The sequence below is a fragment of the Pipra filicauda genome, unplaced genomic scaffold (genome assembly GCF_003945595.2).
Source record: "Pipra filicauda isolate LSUMZ 115617 unplaced genomic scaffold, ASM394559v2 scaffold121_size3267253_pilon, whole genome shotgun sequence".
In the NCBI taxonomy this organism is placed as follows: Eukaryota; Metazoa; Chordata; class Aves; order Passeriformes; family Pipridae; genus Pipra; species Pipra filicauda.
In genome coordinates this window covers 1,434,878-1,453,289 of record NW_024103674.1, presented here as the reverse complement: position 1 = coordinate 1,453,289, position 18,412 = coordinate 1,434,878, and the positions used below count along the sequence as shown (strand labels likewise).

General features: G+C 44.9%; 1 protein-coding gene across 1 annotated transcript; it reads right to left on the bottom strand.

Moving 5' to 3' along the window:
- Positions 1-724: 724 nt before the first annotated feature.
- Positions 725-17,947, bottom strand: PKN3 (protein kinase N3). The gene is made up of 22 exons (XM_027729830.2): positions 17,812-17,947; positions 14,390-14,672; positions 14,126-14,274; positions 13,155-13,284; positions 12,907-13,058; positions 12,337-12,532; positions 11,850-12,041; positions 11,486-11,595; positions 10,863-11,006; positions 9,822-9,897; positions 8,218-8,404; positions 7,375-7,486; positions 6,472-6,548; positions 5,553-5,619; positions 4,929-5,020; positions 4,391-4,567; positions 4,239-4,301; positions 3,609-3,685; positions 2,938-3,080; positions 2,598-2,705; positions 1,965-2,045; positions 725-1,568 (listed from the first exon to the last, which is right to left on the bottom strand). Exons 1-22 carry the CDS (start codon positions 17,833-17,835, stop codon positions 1,356-1,358), a joined length of 2,853 nt encoding a protein of 950 aa, XP_027585631.1. The 5' UTR covers positions 17,836-17,947; the 3' UTR covers positions 725-1,355.
- Between the last annotated feature and the right edge of the window lie 465 nt (positions 17,948-18,412).

Below are 18,412 nucleotides of genomic sequence, written 5' to 3'. Positions count from 1 at the left end.
GGAAAACGGGTATCCTGCTCCAAAGGGGCCAGTGTCCTGCCAGTCTGAGCAGGAGGTTGAAAGGACCTTTGTAGGAGGGAATTTTCAGCAGCACTTATACTTGGCTCTGAAAATAGGAAATCCAGGTTCAGTGTGTTTTGCACAAACACATCTCTTACTGTGTTGAATTCTGAAGCATTTGGACCAGTCCTGGTTTAACAAGGCCAATTCTCTAGATCCTTATCTTCAGATCAGCTCAGCTGCCTTAGTCCCCCCCCCTCCTGTCTACATCTGGTAAAGAAAAACTGAAAGAGCAATGACTCTGTCCCTGTTTGCATCAGTGTGATGCTTCAACCTCCCCTTTTTGCTCAACAAGGTAACATGGATTTAAGAGATGAAAATGTATCTTATTAAGTGTAATTACAAGGTATTTTACCAGGCAAATGAAATCATCTTTGACTTGGTGTTTTTCCAGTATTAACAGTCATTACTTAGCTGTCCCCAAAAAAGATGCAGGATATACACATTGATAAACTGTGTGGAGAGACAACCTGACTGCAGTCATTGGTATGTGCCAGCTGATGACACCGTGCAATATGTACACAGACAACCTGAGTGAGGAGGAAGAAAAAAAATATTACTATTGACATTTACAGAGCAAAATAAAATCCTGCCTGTTGAGCAGACTGTGGTTAGCCCTAATCTAAAACATTCAGCGAACACAAAGGAGATGCAAAGCTGAACATTTAATATAAGGAAAGATATCTTTATTTTCAAAAAAAGGAAAAACGTGCAAAGCTGTGGGGTTTTATATCATTAAAAACAATGGCTAATATTTGGCATCCTTAAAGAAGTAGAAAGAGATTAATTTTCCTTAAGATAAATCACTTGGACCATTATCAAACAATCATTGTCTTGGTTATGTTAAAATCCACTCCTTGTCTGGCATACACATATTTATGAGTGGGAAATGGCATAAAATCATTACCAGGAGGAAATGCTGCATCTCTTCTCTAGAAAATAGGTGAGAAGAGGCCACTCCCCTGCTACTCTACAACTTTAAAAAGCCACACTACTTACTTAGGCTTTTTTCAAAGAGTAACCTGGGCTGAAGAGATGATTTGAGTCCAGCTTAAATTCCAAATTTCCATCTATATTCAGTGACAGCAGAAGATATATCCAGTCAAACATTAATTATTTTTTAAAGATAACTGACATCCAGGATCCTTCCAACAGATGAGGCTGGAAAACCCACAGCACATTAACTGCTGCAGGGCAGCACTACCTGTACTATGGATCCTGTTGACTTTTCCACTGCCCATGCCAAGTCCTCTCAAGGTGGTAACAATCTCTTCATGTTTTATATGGCACAGGAGTCACACATCTAAAAGGTGTCTGGAAACAAAGTCAAAGTTCTTGAAGACAGTCTGCTCCTTGTGGGTGAGGAGAGCAACCCTCTCGGGGGGAGTGAGGATTGGCTTTTGGGAGGTGAACTCTTCATCAAAGTTGCTGATGTCTGTTGGATCTCTCAACGTGGGCACAAAGGGGGGCTTCAGTCTCCTGGCAAGCAAGGCATCCCAATCAATTCCCTGTAAGAGAAGGGAACAAGCCAGATTGACAAATGCAGCTGCCATCAAATAGACTGACTGGCAATCACTGTCATCACTACACAGCATCTTTGATGCTGCAGCTTCATTTAAAAAGGAGTATTTGTTGATGTCTTTAAAGTTAATTGTATTTGTACATAGAAGCAGCACAATCAGAAATAACAAAGGGGCTCTGGCAGCTTACAGATCCCAGAAAACACGTGGGATGCCATTTCAACTGTGAATTAAAACACATATTCCTGAATGGAGCAATGAGGTGCAACAGAAACTATCACTAAGATCTCACTGATGGAAATATGCCTCAACACCAACAGAGAGCAAATCACTCTCAGCTCAGACACAAAAAATGATGGGGAGGGAAATAAAGCGAGTTCCTACCTTAAAAAAGGGCTGGATTTTAATCTCTTCTGCATCTTTCTCCCCTGCTCCCAGTCTACGCTCTGGACATTTCCGAAGCAGCTGCAGAAATATCGGTTCAAAATTAAACAGCGGGAACAAGGATGGACAGAAATAATGTTCCAGAGAGAAAAACAAAAGAAAGGGGATGGACTGAGCCCTCAGTATCTTCTCATTTTCACTTTGCACCAAGGTCATCTGCCAGGAATAGCTCAGACCTAGTTCCTTGTAAACAACTTGCCAACAGCAATAAGATACCTGCTATAAACGGCGTGAAGCATCTCAGCTTAATTGTGCACCTGTGACTACAGGGCCACATTCAAACCCTGAGTCCAGCCATCTCCACTGAATGGCTCTGACACTCCTGCCCTTGAATCAACACTTCTCCATGTCAGACTTAGCAGGAACAGTAAGCAGCCTGCTTAGTCATCCTTACACAGAAGGACTGCATTTATGTAAAGAGATGGAAAGGAAAAATATGTGTAAATGTTAAATGTTTCCTTAGTCTGTGTAGGCAGCTCCAGATTACACACACAGATGTATCCAGTCCTAATTGAGTCCCTCTGGATCCACTCACAATTCCTCAGGCTCCCAGAGACCCACCAAGCCCATTACCTTCCGGATTATAGAAAGTGCCTCAGCTGAAAGGAATCGTGGATACCGGACTTCATCATTGACTATGCTGTCAAAGACTTCCTCCTCGTCATCTCCAGGGAATGGTGACTGCAATGGGGACATTCTATTATTTAATACAAATACCACCCACTCCTCACTATTAAACAGGGATGAGAATAGCAGGGAGCTGTTGGATTAATTAACGTTTGGCAAGTACAATGAATGAGGAAAATGTAACTGAAGTAATAATAAATAACTGGCTACATTTAGCAAATTTTCTCTGAAGTGGTCTGGTCCCCAAGCCTGGTTAGTGAGATCCCCTGAGGAAAGGTGGCCTTACCTCACCAACAAGCATCTCATAAATGAGCACACCCAGTCCCCACCAGTCCACTGCCCGTGTGTACGAGATGTCCGTCAGGACTTCTGGAGCCAGGAATTCAGGGGTGCCACAGAAGGTGTTTGTCCGGTCTCCAAAACCTATTCCTGTTGGAAAAGGACACTTGTAAAATCCAGCACACATAACTGAATGGATCACAGGCAGCCTTGCCTCTGAGAGCTGTAGTTTGTCACCTGATGTTGTTACCTGGGCAAGAGTTCTCAACAAGGCTTGTAAATGCCAGTGAGGAAATGGGAAAGCTGAGGCCCCCAACAGCTCCAAATAACAAATATACAGACAGTGTTTAAACAAATAGCAAAACCAAGAGAACCTCCTGCAGATTCCATTGCTCATTTACTCATGTACACATTTTATAGTATCCTATATTCTGGCTCCTTGAACAAACAAGCACATTTTAAAAGCCTTCACGGGTTTCCTGAAGATTAAAGGACAAAGTACTCTTCCCAAGTTCATCATGGCCAGATAAGTGAGGTTTTTTGTTGTTTGGTTTGTTGGTTTTGTTTTTCTTTTAATTTTTAAAATGGGAATTAATACAAGTTACACACATCCACTTACTACAGCCCAGATCCTAAACTAATCCTCATGGCTCCATTTCAGTTTCTCCAGTCCCTCACCTTCTTTACACAATCCAAAATCTGCAATCTTCACAAATCCTTCAGCATCTAAAAGGAGATTATCCAGTTTCAGGTCCCTGCAGGCAAAGGAGATTTAAGAAAACAGTGGCTGAAGTCTCAGGAATGCCATCCAACATATTTTTTTGCAAGAGGCAGAAGGTAGTGTTAATATACAGAATAAAAACTAAACTGAGTAAAGTCTACATTTGGATTAAATCATATATTATTTGGAAGATTCCCCTTAATTTATTGATATTTTCCTCTAAACAAAAGGCTCACAAAGCAGCTTTGAGCTGAGTGGGGCTAAGTCATCTGGAACAGGGCTCCCACAACAGCATAACAAATTACTTGACTACCAAGAAAAAAGGAAAGCAGTAACTTACAGGTGCCCCCCAGAATGTATTGACATGTCACAGAGGATTAATCACCTGCAACATGCCAGATGAACTGCTTCTAGGTGACTTTCTTTACTGTGAGCACGATGAACATGCTGATAGCAACAGGCAGTGGAGGAAATAAAGACAGACAGAAAGATTAGAAACCCCAGCAAAATAGTGAGCTCCAGACACAGCTACAGGAGAAACCAACTTCCAAGTTGCCAAACTTATACTTGAGTCTCTGCTGCCTTACCTATAAACAATTTTCTTCTCATGCAAGAACTGGAGCCCCAGGACTACACAGGCTGTATAAAACCTAAAAGACAGAAACAGTTATCAGGAAATATATATGAGATTCGAGTTAAAAATTTATAGTGCCTGGAGAGTTGACTAATTCTAACTCACTGTGCCATATGCTCTGGAAAGACATCCTCGTGTATGCGCATCATCAGATCCCCCCCTGGAGTGTATTCCATCACAAAACAGGCATGATGAGGTGTCTGGAAACATGCAAACATGTTCACAAGGAATGGGTGATCAGAAGAATTGACCACTTCAAATATTCTCTTCTCACAGTTCAAGCTGCCAGGATTCAAAGAACAAAAACATCAACGTTAAAACTTGGCAGAAAAGACTGTTTTGAGCAAGACAGGATGAAGGAGAAAATCATTACATCTTAAGTTAGAGAAATAAAAAGTGAGGGCCAATGCAAATATTTCTCTTATACACTTGCAAACCTTGACTTTTAGAGGGTTCTTCAGGTGTCATTCTTACAAAAGTTAGACCCCATTATAAGTTTGTTTATTCCTGATTTTAGTTATCCAAGACTTAAGGTCACATTTAACCTTAACAGTACCATGGCCAGAACACATTATACTAACACTTGATTACAGGTGTGTTAACTCAGCCTCTGGCAATAGTACCATCTCCAAACAAAGCTCACCTATCAATTTCATCTCTCCTGATAATGTCTTTTTTCTTCAAGGCTTTGATGGCATACAGCTTCCCAGTTGCCTTGTATTGGGCCAGCAGTACCTGAAAAACAACAGAAAAGCTGTACTTCAAACAAATCTCTTCAACTCCCATTGACACAAACTATTTCCATCCATTCCAGACAGTCATTCTCAAAGCCCAGCTCAAGGAACTCCAAAAACAGAGCTCTGCTCCTTGAGCTGCAGCAGTGCAGGAGGATGTCAGTGTAAGTTATGTTCTCACAGCTGGCCCAGTGCTTCACGAGCTCTCACAGCAAGCAAGCACACAGATTTTGGGAATGGAGCTATTCCACAACTGATCCTCATAATAATGAAAGGGATGGCAATGGTGTGCTTTATGAAATGATTTAGCACTCCCAGGACGGTTTTCTCCAGGCTTTGAAGCCACAAATCTTCAGGAGCTTTGACTGTTAACAACCATTTTCAGCTGCTTGTGTGGCTGGGCTGGGTTTGTTCTGTATCTGCATTGCTACAAATCTCTCCTGTACTGCAATGTCTCTATTCAGACCCCAAAGCAGAGCCCCATCTTCACAACCACAGCCCCACTGCCCTGCTCCAGTGTCCTTCTGTACTACCTTCCCAAAATGGCCACGGCCCAGCATAGCGATGCAGTGAAAATCCTCCAGCTGAACTGTCCTTTTCCTGCAGACAAACAGAAGAGTTGCTGAGACAATCCCCAAGACATGCACGAGCAGATAACAAAGGAGTGTGTGTTTGTGCTAGGGGAAGGAGCTCTCTTTAGCAAAAGGGAAAGCAAACAGCTGTGCCAACCACTCCTCACCTAAGCTGAAATCCTGACAGCTAAGGGCTGCTGCTGTTCTGCCACTGAAAATAGGAAATAGGAATCTTAAAGTGAGGGAAGTGCTCCCAGTGGCTGGGAGCACTTCCATCTGTACTGGCAACAAGAGGAACAATCCTGACTCTCCAAGGCTGCTCTCTCTGTCACTTCCTATAACAGGATTAGTTCCCCTCCACCCCCACCTCCTTGGGGTGGTAAAATCCAATTTCTCCTACGCTCCTTTCGGCAGGCTCAGAATCAACTGTGGTAATCAGACATGAACATGTCCACAGTGCTGGCAGGATAAGGGCATAAGGAGAAAGGAAGTTCTCAAACAGGAACTGGAAATAAAACACACTGAGACAACAGACATAACATGTTGCTGGAAAAAAGTAGCTGAATAAATAGATGCTTTAGAATGTAATGTCAGCCATAAGGAAACTCAGGCTACAGAATTGCTGGGAAAGAATTTTTCTTTTTTAAATAAAAACCTAAATGCTTTAGTCCAGGATCATCTTTGAAAGGCAACAGACACTCCATACTCCTCCAGTGAGTGGAATGAAGAGCTTTCATGGTATTGTCCTCACTCAGAACTAAGAATCTGGTGCTAAGAAATCAAAGCACACCTTGAGCAGAATTTTAGACTGCATGCTAAAAAATTTCAGCCCAGTGACTCTAACCCGTGACCCAAGGCAGCCCGTGCTGTCCACAGTTACCTTGGAGACGTTGGGATTGGAAATCCTGTTACAGCAGAACTGCAGGACTTCTCCTCAACATGCAGCCTCTTCAGGCACTAGGAAGAGAAAGAAAAATACAGTGGGTCGTCCTCTGGAATCTGACCTGAACACCCACATCCAAATTTTCTCCTCTGCCAAGGTCCAGCATAACCACAGCCAAGTTCTTGCAGTTGGTCATCACCTCTGCTCAGGGGGAAGCAGCATGAAAACAGATTGTCTGTGGGCACATAAAGCTATTCCCACATAAAATATTTTTATAGGGTCAAACCTTTTAAAATAAACACTTCTAAAAGTCTAGGGTAGAACATTTCCTTCCCAGAAAAAAGGCCTGTCACGTCAAAAGAGTCACAATGATCAAAGACTGTAGTTTCCTCTATCACCAAGCCAAATGAGAAAGGGTAAGATGTGGTAGAACACAGGTCATTAACCATTTTACTACTCAAAGCAATTTTCCTGCTCCTTCCCATCACAAAAGCAGAACTGCTCTTGGTTTTGCCCATTATTTTAATGACAAAGAACTTCATCTGCTCCTAAAAGCCTGCTGGCCCTCCTTTCCTGCTTTCTCTGGGCAGTCATCTCTTCTGTACTCTTGCCCTGGACTCCCAATGCTGACCTACCTCCATTTTGCTTCTCTAAGAAAAGCAAATTATAATTTTTTTAAAAAGGGGAAAGAAAAGAGAAAGAAAGAAGTGCAACTCTTTGTGAAGACTCCATGCCAAAACAGCACCCTGGATTCTGAATCCATGGAGATCAGACAGCTAACGAGGAGGTGTTTGCCTAAAGTACAGTGAATTTCTGCAGTAATAAACAAATAAGAAGGACCAGGTTTTGAAAGGACACCAACCAACAAAGACAAGTTTCCCAATTAGCCCATGTGATTACCGGGGAATCTGCAGGAGATGGTGCTGATTCCTTGGAGTTGGCCATCAGGAAAAGGCGTGGAGGCTTGGGTGGTGCTTCATCAGCAAAGGTGAGCTTAGCCACAGGGAAGTCACTGCATTTGTGAGACAGAATTGAAGGAGATTCTGCCTTAGGGATGAGTATTGTACACAGACACCTTTGTGTCACTTTTGCTGTGTTAGTTCACTCCAAATCACTGAACAACAGGATTCCCTGATTCACACCAAAAGTCTATGAAGTATCAACAAAGTCTTCTAAATTAATTAAAAGTTGGTTAGACTCACATTCCAACACTGGCTTTCTGACACTATAAAACCAAGGAAACACAGGTCTGTAGAAATAAGTATGATCAAGAATTTATAGGAAATCTTGATATTTAGTACTAACACAGCAGTTGACTCAAGTATTTTTCTTTTCTAGGTCTTGTGTGTCAGTGGGAATAATCTCTTTAGAGAATGACCAATTCTCTAAAAATTAACTCCAACAATTAAAAAATTTATTTTGGGGGAACTTTCTTCTACAGTACATTTAAAAGCTTAGCTATGTCCCTTCTGAGTGCCACACTAGGCCAGTGGTTGGAGTACATGTGCATTTTTATCACAACAACCACATGGTGACCTTGCCTAGATCGGTTACTGTACTGGTGAAGACATTTAATGAGTGGAATTTTCTTTCCTTTACAGCACAGAAATTTTACATCTTTTTGTGTAGACAGATACATTTTTCTCATCAGTGTCTTCTTCCACCTTAGTAAGATGTAACAGAATTTTAATATCTATCCCCCATTCCAGCGTGTCATCCAGCAACACTCAGAACATGACTTACCCACTCAGTTTGGACCCTGAATCTGCAGGACTTTGTGGGGAAACTGGAGAAAAGTCTGTCTGAGTGGGATCATGGAGTGGGGGACTCAGAGTGCTGATGGAGCTGCAGGGAGGGAGGAAACTCATCATCAGGCGACCCCAGGCAGCAACATTCATGTTCATCTGAGGAGCTCGGAGAAATTCCTTCCCTGGAGGAGTCAGAGTCAAAACACCAGTGAGATGACAACACATACAGTCTCATGTAACACATACAGTCTCATGTAACACATACAGTCTCATGTAATTACAGTTTTCACCCAAATGAGTTATCCAAAAACGTAGCCCTGGGAAAATGGGCATTTCTCAGGGAAGAAAGTTTAATAATGATGATGAAACACATCTAATATTTCACCTAAGTTCACCTCCATACAATATCATAACAATCCTCAAGATGAATCTGCATAATGTTAAAAATTTATATTCTTTTAAGTCAGATTTTCTTGTATTTCAACACTGCAGCCTGTTTAATCATGCAGCCTGTTAACAGAAAGTTTTTGAAAATGTCTTAAAAAGAGTTAAACAATTGGGATGTTTTGTTATCTTTACTACTTTCTGAAGAATATAAAATCTCATTTATCCTCACTGCCACAAAATCTCAGTATGTAAAGTTTTACGTTATTCAGCCTCTCAAGGAAGAATTTGCAGAGAAAAAAGGAAGTATGTAAGTTATTGCAGTCCATAAATCTCACGAATCTGAGATGCCAGCTTTAAAGACTTGACAGACAGTCATTAGCCTGTTCATGCCAGTCTTCTATAATTCAGAATTTTCCAGAAAACCTTCCAAAATCTGCTCATCAGTAACAGCATTGCTGGTTAAATTAGTGCAGTTTCAGTCCTGGATCTTACCACAGAATCTCAGAATGGTTTGCGTTGGAAGGGACCTTAAAAATCATCTCATTCCAACATCCCCTGCCATGGGCAGGGACACCTTCCACTAGCCCAGGTTGCTTCAAGCCCCCTCCAACCTGGCCTTGGACACTTCCAGGGATGGGGCAGCCACAGCTTCTCTGGACAACCTCACCACCCTCACAGGGAAGAATTTCTTCCTAAGATTTCATCTAACCTTGTCCTCTGGCAGTGGGAAGCCATTCCCCCTTGTCCAGTCACTCCAGGCCCTTGTCCAAAGTCCCTCTCCAGCTCTCTTGGAGCCCCTTTCTAGGCACTGAGAAGGGCTCTAAGGTCTCCCCACAGTCTTTTCTTCTCCAGGCTGAGCAGCCCCAAGTCTCAGTCTGCCTCCAGACCAGAGGTGTTCCAGCCCTCTGAGCACCTTGTGGCCTTTGCTCCAAGAGGTCCACATCCTTCTTATGCTGGAGGCCCCAGAGCTAAGAAGTCTGTTAAATAACCAGCAGTTATATCTTCCTGCCAATGTTAACTGTGAATAGCAACACCATGACAATGTCACATCACAGACTGTGCTGCAGCCAGGCTGCCTGCACTTACTGACTGAACAAACTTCCACATACACAGTAATTAGCAGGCATTTTAATGTCTCACAGATCAAAGGGGAAACCCCTGCCCTCACCCTCGTGCCCCAGACAGTGAGCACTCGGCTGTCCAGCCCCTCACCTTTCTGCTTGGGGAAAATGCGCTTCTGTCGCTGCAGTTTTGGCTTCCTCTCGATGACAGGATTGCAGAACATCACCTGTCAGAGAAGCCACAGGGATTTGTCAGGATTCTTCGTTCAAACTGTAAACCCAAACTTTCCCACATGCCTGTTTCCTCGTCAAGTTCTCCATTCCTATCTGTTTGGTAAGTTAGGAGTCACTTCCATAGACTCCAGATTGTGCTATTCTGGCTTTAGTCTCTAAACAGCTCTTACTTCAACTGTGGGTTTAGCTGTCAAAATTCTCTGCTACTGGGAATGTAGAAAACTCCTAGAATTAAGACTAATTCCTAACCCAAAGAAAATTTCTCCAGTTTGTAAAGCCATGCATAAAGAACACATCCATTTGTAGGGTAACAAGCACAGTAGTTCATGGCACAGAAGTAAAAACCAAAAATAACAAAACCAACCACCACAAAACAACCACAAGAAATCAAGAAGGCAGGGAGACGAGACAAATTTTGGTACATGAGGTCCAGATCCTACTTTGGAAAGACAACCACAGGAACTTCCATCACAACACAAAAGAGAAAGTTACAGTGGCTTTTAAGGGATTATCTAGCTGATCTCTTCACTGATGGTACTTAAAGATATTATTAGCCTCAGAAAGATGATAAAATAAGCATAGCCAGAGGGAATTTGGATCTCTGATTCTGCAGTCTGTGATTCAATCCTGAGCATTAAGCTATATGCTTAATTAAAGTGTCACTGATGATTCATAATGAAAGCAAATAAAAACCAATGGATTTCACAGGACACACACACATAATTACAGTGGAGCAGCTGAAGAGTCACTCCAGGCTATGGCATGTGTACATCTATTATATTGTGTTGTTCCTTATTCTTATGTGGGATATTGGTGCAAAGGGATTTCAGGAGTCATTCTACCCTTCTGGATTACTGCTCCTTCCATTCCTTGTACTCTGGGTTGAACAACTGCTTTCAGGGCAGGCACCCTAACCAGACAGAGTTCTCTGAAAAAGAAACAAAGCTTACATTTATACCTCTGCAAAAAGCATCCCCTGGGGCTCGAGCGAGAGGCACATCCCGTGACGTTCGTTATCCAGAAAATCATCCAAACGTAAAAACTTCACTGCACAGAGCTCTCTCCAGTCCCTCCAATAAACTGCAATTTCTAGCTCACGAGACTGGTGAGATGGGGTAGAAAAACAAACAAAAGCACAAGAGTCACATCCTGCCCCACGCTCTGGAAATGGCACACGCACGCCGTTGCAAAAGAAAAAAAAAAAATCTATAATAAAGAGTACACATAAAAAATTTCTTTAGTCCCCCTCTTCTCTGCTTTTCATGTTTTCAGATCTTCTTAGCTACAGACCATCTTGGAGGTTGCTGTCTTGGCTCCCCATTTAGAAATCCCTGAGAGCCACTTTGCTGATAAGATGAAATAAAACTCAGATAAGCAGAGAAGGACAACAGATGCTGCTCAGGCTGAATGTCTGGCAGACATGCTCTGCCTTCAGGGGAAGGCTGAGATAAGTGGCACATCAAAGGACACGGGGACAGCAGCAATAGAGAGTTGAATCAAGTGGAAACGAAGCTAAACAAGCAAATCAGGTAAGGAGAAATGGGAAAACAAACACAGCACAGGAATCTGGGGCAGACTCACCCGGTCCAGCTCAATGACAAAGCTCTGGTCCCATGCCTGGTTATTAACTGGTCCCCAGTTTGTTTGGCCAACCACTTTGTTGTCCACTTTGAGCACAGCAAGGACCTCATCTGGACAAAGGAGAAAATATGGACTATAACCTTTTACCAAGGAAAACCTCTCACGCTGAAGGTGAACATCCCAACCAAATGTAATTTCTAGGACAGTTCTGGAACCAGGTGTGATGCAATACATTCTCTCTATTAGTTTTGCAGAAATCAGGTGTTTTATAACAACACTCATACCAGGCTAAGCCAGCACCACGATGAGAGACCTCCTTGCTCCCATGTGCCCCTCAGAGGTCAACAGTGAACTCCATACTCACTACATGGCTCTTCACTCCGCAGGTACTTCCCTGCAACACCACGGCCATGGATGCCCAGGCCAACTCGTGTCCGGGAAAGGGACCTCAAATCACTTGGGCTGCCACAGATGGGAGAAGAACTAGTCATTCGGGAACGTCCTGGAACGTTTTCCAATAGATCCTGACACCCCATCAGTCTCACTTCCAGTGTTCCTGAGGAATTTTAGGAGAGTAAAGGAGCATTATTATGTAAAAGATGAAGTGATTCTAGTCAGCCTGTCCTCAACAAGAATTTCTCAGATTCATGATTTCTTGGTTAATAGCTCAAATTGACTCCAGATTAATAGACTGCAAATCCACGTGATCAGAAAGCTCTCCTGGCCTAGAAGACATAAGTCCAATTCCTAGAAAATCCAATGTCCGTATAACAAGAGGCATTACAACAACAGAAAGAAATACAACTTGTTTTTCCCCTCTCACAGCAACAGGCCATGCAGGATTCCCGTACCTGTGAGGGCTGTGGGTTTGATGACTGGGGTGGGTTGGATGCTGCCATGCCGGGCTCCCAGGGACGAGGTGTTCACCAGATCCTGTTTGATGAGTGCTCTCTTTGGGTGATCAGGAGAAAGCTCACTGAGCTGCCGTTCCAAGGACAAGCGCAACAGGTCAATCTTCTGAGAGGACTCTTGCAAACGACCCTGAGCCTACCAGTGGGAAGTGGAACAGAAAACAGGCAGGAATTCTCAGTGTACAGCCCCAGTCAAAGTACTATTAATCCTTTATGAACTCAAGTAAGCTTCAAAATAACACAACAAGACAACATCTTGCTAATAAAGGAACAAGATGAAATATTTTCCCATAGATCTTGAGCACCCCATCAATGTCACTTTTGATGTTCCTGAGAAATTTCACCAAAGGAAGGAATGCTATCCCTAAAAGGGAAAGTGACCCCAACCAGTCCGTCCTCACAGAGAGACAGGAACCTCCTAAATTAGTAACTTGGTTACCTCCATTCATGCTAAATCACTAACGTGGAGGCATGAAACCACCCAAGAAGGCCTGAGCAACACCCACTTACCTCAGCCAGGAACTTGCGATCCTGGACCCGACTCCCCCCGAGGATCTTCAGCACATTTTTTGCCCCCTCAGCAACAGCAGCTTCGATGCGCAGGTGGTGCCTCAGCTCCTCAATACGCAGCTCCAAAGCACTGATGGTGCTCCCCATCCTCACTGCCCAGACAGAACATGGTAAGGATGAAAATCTACTGAGTACTGTGGCTCTTACAGCTTTGGCTGCATCTGCTCTGGGCTGTATCAGCATTTTACCTGCTGGATCCACGGCATCTTCCATCCCTCCTGCTGCCTGAGACACTTTCACAATGTGCATGCGGATTATCTCAATCTTGGTCTTGCTGTCCTGAAGCATCTGCTGAGCTGTTGCCAGGAGCTTCCGCTCCTGCCAAGGGAAAGCAGAGCAGAGAGAGACCCGTGATCATTAAAAATGGGTTACAACGATGTGCTGACTCATGAAGGTGAGGTGGCACTTGCAAGAAGGGTCACAAATGACCCTGGGATGGAATACAGGAGTGGTTATGTAAAGCAGGCACCGCTGAGGGTCAAGGACTGAGATCACAATCTCCATTTGCAGAAGGAGAGGACAGGTCAAGGACACGTCCAGTTAATACCAAACCCTGCAGTCATTGAGACCTGTTGTTCCCTGGCTAATGGCACCTACGGTGCTCTGGGAGCAGAGGTTTTGAACAAATAAAAATATCACAACCCTCCACACTGCTGGTCTTACTGAATTAACCTTCCTAATAAGCTTGGATTTTAAATTTTTTTAAGTTATCCTTTGGCTTTTAAATATGATTACGCCAAACTCAAAAAGTGGGATGAATGTGAACCCAGTAAACTTCTGAAAACTTTTCTCACATAAAGAGATGCCACTTGCTGTGCTTTATAACAACCAGTGATATCCAAACATCACACCAAATCAGTGTACAGTTCCAATGCTTTGTTAACTCTTTCCTCAAGTCAGTGACTAAATGTGCCTCTTATTCCACCCTAATGAGCAGTAACATGATGTGCTGTCACTATGCTGAGACCAAAAACACAGAGCTAGGATTCAGCAGGCAAGCTTTGCAAATGCATTTTTCTCCCACACCAATTATCAGAGAGTTATACAGAACACAATTATACAATTATACAGTTATACAGAACACAATTCTGTACAGACTTCAAATACGAATTTTGATCCAGGAATCCATGTTCCAATATGGCTGATTATTCCTGCTTACCTTGGATGTTGAATACATTTGGATCATGTTCTCAGCTCCTTGTTTCACTTTCATTTCAACATGCAGCTGCTTTTTCAGAGCTTCAACCTTCCTTGCCATGGGGTCTGGGTTTCTTTCCCAGAGACAAGGATCTGGAGATGCAGATCCATCTGCACAAACAACACAATCAATACCATTAATCATCTTCTCTTGTATCAATTCCATATCTATAACCATTGAAGCACTATGGGACAATTTTCCTGTCAGTCATGCCCCAAGACCTACCTGTCTTACTCTCCTCTTTGTCTGTTATTACAATCCTTGCATTGAGCTCCTGCAGTTCCCAGTGCAGCTGCTCCAGTTTCCGGTTGGAAGATTTCAGCACGTGCTCGATATGAACAAGGTTCTTTCTGTCCGTCGTCGCTTTGCGCAGGTTTTCTGCTCCCTCTTTAATCTTCAGCTCTTTCTGTATTGCCCTGCGAAGCAGCTCCTTCTCACCCTCCAGTTTCTGCTGGAAACTTGGATCCATTAAGTTCACAGCATTGTCCAGCTGCAAGAGGCAGCTGCCCTGCAGCCAAAGAGTGTTGGGCAAGAGGATTTCAGAGAGAACACACTCCAACCATTTTTACGGCACAGCAACACCCTCATAAGATTCCGCTCCTTTGTTTCGTTCAGAAATTCTGAAGACAATCTTTTCATCAAATTTTCAAGACCTACATTTCAATTACAGAGGACAGAACACAACTTTGACCTTAACACGCCCTTAATTTGGTTTTAAACCATAACGGAGTAAAGCCTTCATCTTACTTGTCTCCTTGTTATTTAATGTCTGCTCATGTCTTTGTTCTTCAAGTATCAAAGCCCAGCCAACATTTGCTCTTGTTCTGATCAACATTAATTTTTACCAGTACAGATTTTTATCTGATTATGCCTTGATGCTGACTGCTCAAAGACAAATCTCAGATAATTTGATAGAGCTTTTAGAAATCACATAAGCATGTGTTAACTCTCAGCTGTTAGCCTTGAAGAAGAAAAATGTAAACTCTACAGCTGTTTCTACAAATGAACAAGCAAAAGAATAAGTTTGACTGTCTGCTGTACCTAAAAAGGTGAGCAGAGTGGTGTCTCAATCTCTATTCTCTAAAGGCCACTTCAAACATTATTATTATTATAGGTTGCATTAGTAGCATTCACACTTGTTATGTTGCTCTACCTCATTTCCAACAGCACTTGTTCTAGTGAAATGTGGCTCAGGAACAGCTCTGGACAGAACTGCTCTGTCACAGACTCTGGACATGCCCAGTTTGGGCAGAGCAGAGGTTTTATCTCACTGCCCAAAAAACCACTGGACTCAGACAGGAACTGTAAAGCATCCCTGAGGATGCCACTTAACACCAGAAGAGATCCAAGCAAGAGCTTGTGCTTCTCCCTTCAACAGGTAGAGAGGCTTTAAGGCATTCGAAGCAATGAACACATTAATAACTTCACATTAATGGCTCATATTCATTGCTCAAATGCAAAAGAAATGGTCAAGCCCCACTACAGTAACTGAGTTAATGTCACACAGCACATCAGTGACTAAAGACAGTACTCAGGAATCCCGACTTGCTTTCACACCCTGTAACAGGTTGACCACATTTCCAACAACAAACCACATCGGGTTTGTGTTACTCCTGTACAATACTGCACTTTGAGAGTGTGCTGTGCATCCAAAACCTAGGCCAGAAACAATCCTTTAATCAAAGACCCAACCAAACACCCTCAATCAGTTTTTGCTACAATTCCAGTCTAATAGCAAAAAGAAAAAGGGAAAAAAACTATTTTAAAAGTTGGCCTAAACCCAAGTTTGGGCCACAATAGCCAAAATAGGAGTTGTTCAGATTGGTAACAAAACAAAAAGGTTCAGATTAACATCCTGATTCCAGGAAGTTCTCGCCCAATTAGTAAAGCCAGGAACTAAGCCAGAGCTTTGAAAAACATCCAAAGTTTTGTGAGGAAGAACTTGAATCATGGAGTTCCTGAGTCACAGGCAACCTTTACCAGCTCTAAGTTGGAAAATCAAAAAGGTCTTTATCCACTCTGTTGCAAGTGACTAAAAGGAGTTTGTTGGTTGCAATTCTCATTTAAATAATTAATAAAAGCACAGAGACTTATCTTCTATCCAAACTATGCAAATGGGCGTAAGCAAATCTCCCCCTGGATACACTCAGAGCAAAGGTGCTCAATATGGAGACCTGGGTACTGATTCAGAGAACAGGTATAGTTGGGCAGTTCTTAATTTTTCTTCCACATCACTCTGCCAAAAGCTAATCTGAATATCAGTTAATGCACCATGCTGACTTTCTAAATATATATAGATTCTAAGCATGATATGTTTTACTGGATCCTTCTTCCCCTCTGTGTATGAGGAAGTGCCATAACACTGACATTGTTTGCACCAGGAAGATTAAATATTCCATTATTGAAGAGGATGGGAAAGGTGAATTTGCATTTGCTTTTGTATTCTGGCTCATGAATTTTGGTGGTGTCAATCTCCAACACAATCCTGAAACATATTTACAGCTTGTAGAGAAACACCCAAACAAGCTGAAATTAGCTCGCTTTTGGCACTTGCAGTGAGGCTGCCAGAGCTCGCCCAGGGCTTCCGCCAGGCTCGTGTCTTACCCAAGTGTCCAGTCTACTTCCTCATAGCAAAAATTTCATCATTATCAGAGTTACACATAATCCCCTGGATTGCAGCCAGTAAGATCCCTTCCCATCCCATCCCATCCATTATACCCATGGTGAAGCTTGGAAACAAGTTTCACCTGCACAAAGCCCAGAGCAGACCTGGCCCTTACACTTGCACCACTATCACAGAAACTGATTTATAATTTGATTTAATAAGCTAGCATGCCATCCTCCCTGCAGTCCACACATGTTTCCAGCACATCTCAAATCCCATCTTTCGCGGCAACTTTGTGCCGTAGGGATGAGCCCTGCATATAGCAGCCTCCAGTCAGATTCTCTGCTTACGAGAAAAAGCCACCGCTAACTCTGGAAAAAGGCACTTGTGGTCCTGCCCGGAGCCTCCCCAACTCCAAGGGCGAGGCTGGGAAGCAGCGAGCGCAGGAGGCACCGGGATGGGGAGCACCCGGTGGGGCGGCAGCCAGCGCTCTTTGTGTCTGTCTCTCCGTCCCTTCTTTCCCAGATTAGGCTTGAAGCTTTCTCCTCAAGGGCGGAGGGCAGGGCATCTCCCCCTCTCCGGGGAGCTCGTTCCAGACACGATTGTTTTCCCAGCACGGAGCCCGGCCGCCCTCCCGGCCCCGCGCCAGCCCCAGCTGCTGCCTCGCCCTCCCACACCTCCCCGACGCCGAGTTCCCCTCAGCGGGCACCGACTTGGCCCGAACACCATTTCCCTGAGGCGAAGAGGGACGTTTCTAGGGGATCCCACTTGCTTCCCACACCCTCTCCCATCTCCCCGGGGCGGGAAGCCCCTCGGTGCAGCCCCCTCTGAGGAGGGTCCGCACGGAGCGGGGCACGGTGCTTCCCTGGCGGGGGGATGGATGGAGGGACCCCCAAAGGGCGGAGCGGGGCGCGGTTCTTCCCCGGCAGGGAGGATGGACAGAAGGACCCCTGAAGGGCACAGGCACCCCGAAGGTCGCGGAGACCCCCCTCCCCCGAGGCGGGGTTCACCCCGCCACCGCCCCCGAGCCCTCAGCGCTCACCTGCGGGGTCGCCATTGCCGCCATTGCTCCTCCCGGACCGCCCGGACCGGCACTTTTCAAACTCGGCGGTCCCGGGGCCGCCGCCAGCGCCCTCTCGCGGGGCGGGCCCGGGGGAGCCGCCGGCGGGCGGCCCTGGGGAGCGGGAACGGGAGCCCGGGAGCGGGACCCGCCCTTGCCCACACGGCCCCGGGGCAGCCGCCGCTCCCGCCCCCGGCTGAGGTGGTGCCGCCGCCTCCGCCCGCCCTCAGGGGAAACGCGCGGCCGAGGGCCCGTGTGGCGGCGGGAAGGAGCGAGGACGCTGCGGGGAATGAGGTACCGGACACCGCCCCGAGGGGAAGAAGGGGCTGGAGAGGGGCTGGAGGGGTCAGTGGCTGCGGTGGCACCGAGACCGTGGGTCCGTGCCAAAGGGAGGCGACGGGGATGCGCAGGGACACATCCCCCGCTCGGCCCCTCTGGGAGAAACCCCTGCGGGTGCCCCTCTTTGTGCTGCGGCCAGCGGGTGGTTTCCAGTTTTAGTTCTCCAAACTGACTCGCGGCCGGCGTTTGTTCGCGTGGGAACAAGCAAACTGCGGCTCCCCTCGGGACAGGATCCCTGGATCCC

What these genes read in the sequence shown, in the direction of transcription:
- PKN3 (XM_027729830.2), bottom strand. Translation starts at nt 17,835, where the DNA reads ATGGCGGCAATGGCGACCCCGCAG. An exon ending in AGGAGAGATGAAATTGATAG is followed by an intron (nt 4,568 to 4,928) that starts GTGAGCTTTGTT and finishes GAATCCTGGCAG; the next exon opens with CTTGAACTGTGAGAAGAGAA. An exon ending in ATGAGATGCTTGTTGGTGAG is followed by an intron (nt 2,706 to 2,937) that starts GTAAGGCCACCT and finishes TCCCCATTGCAG; the next exon opens with TCACCATTCCCTGGAGATGA.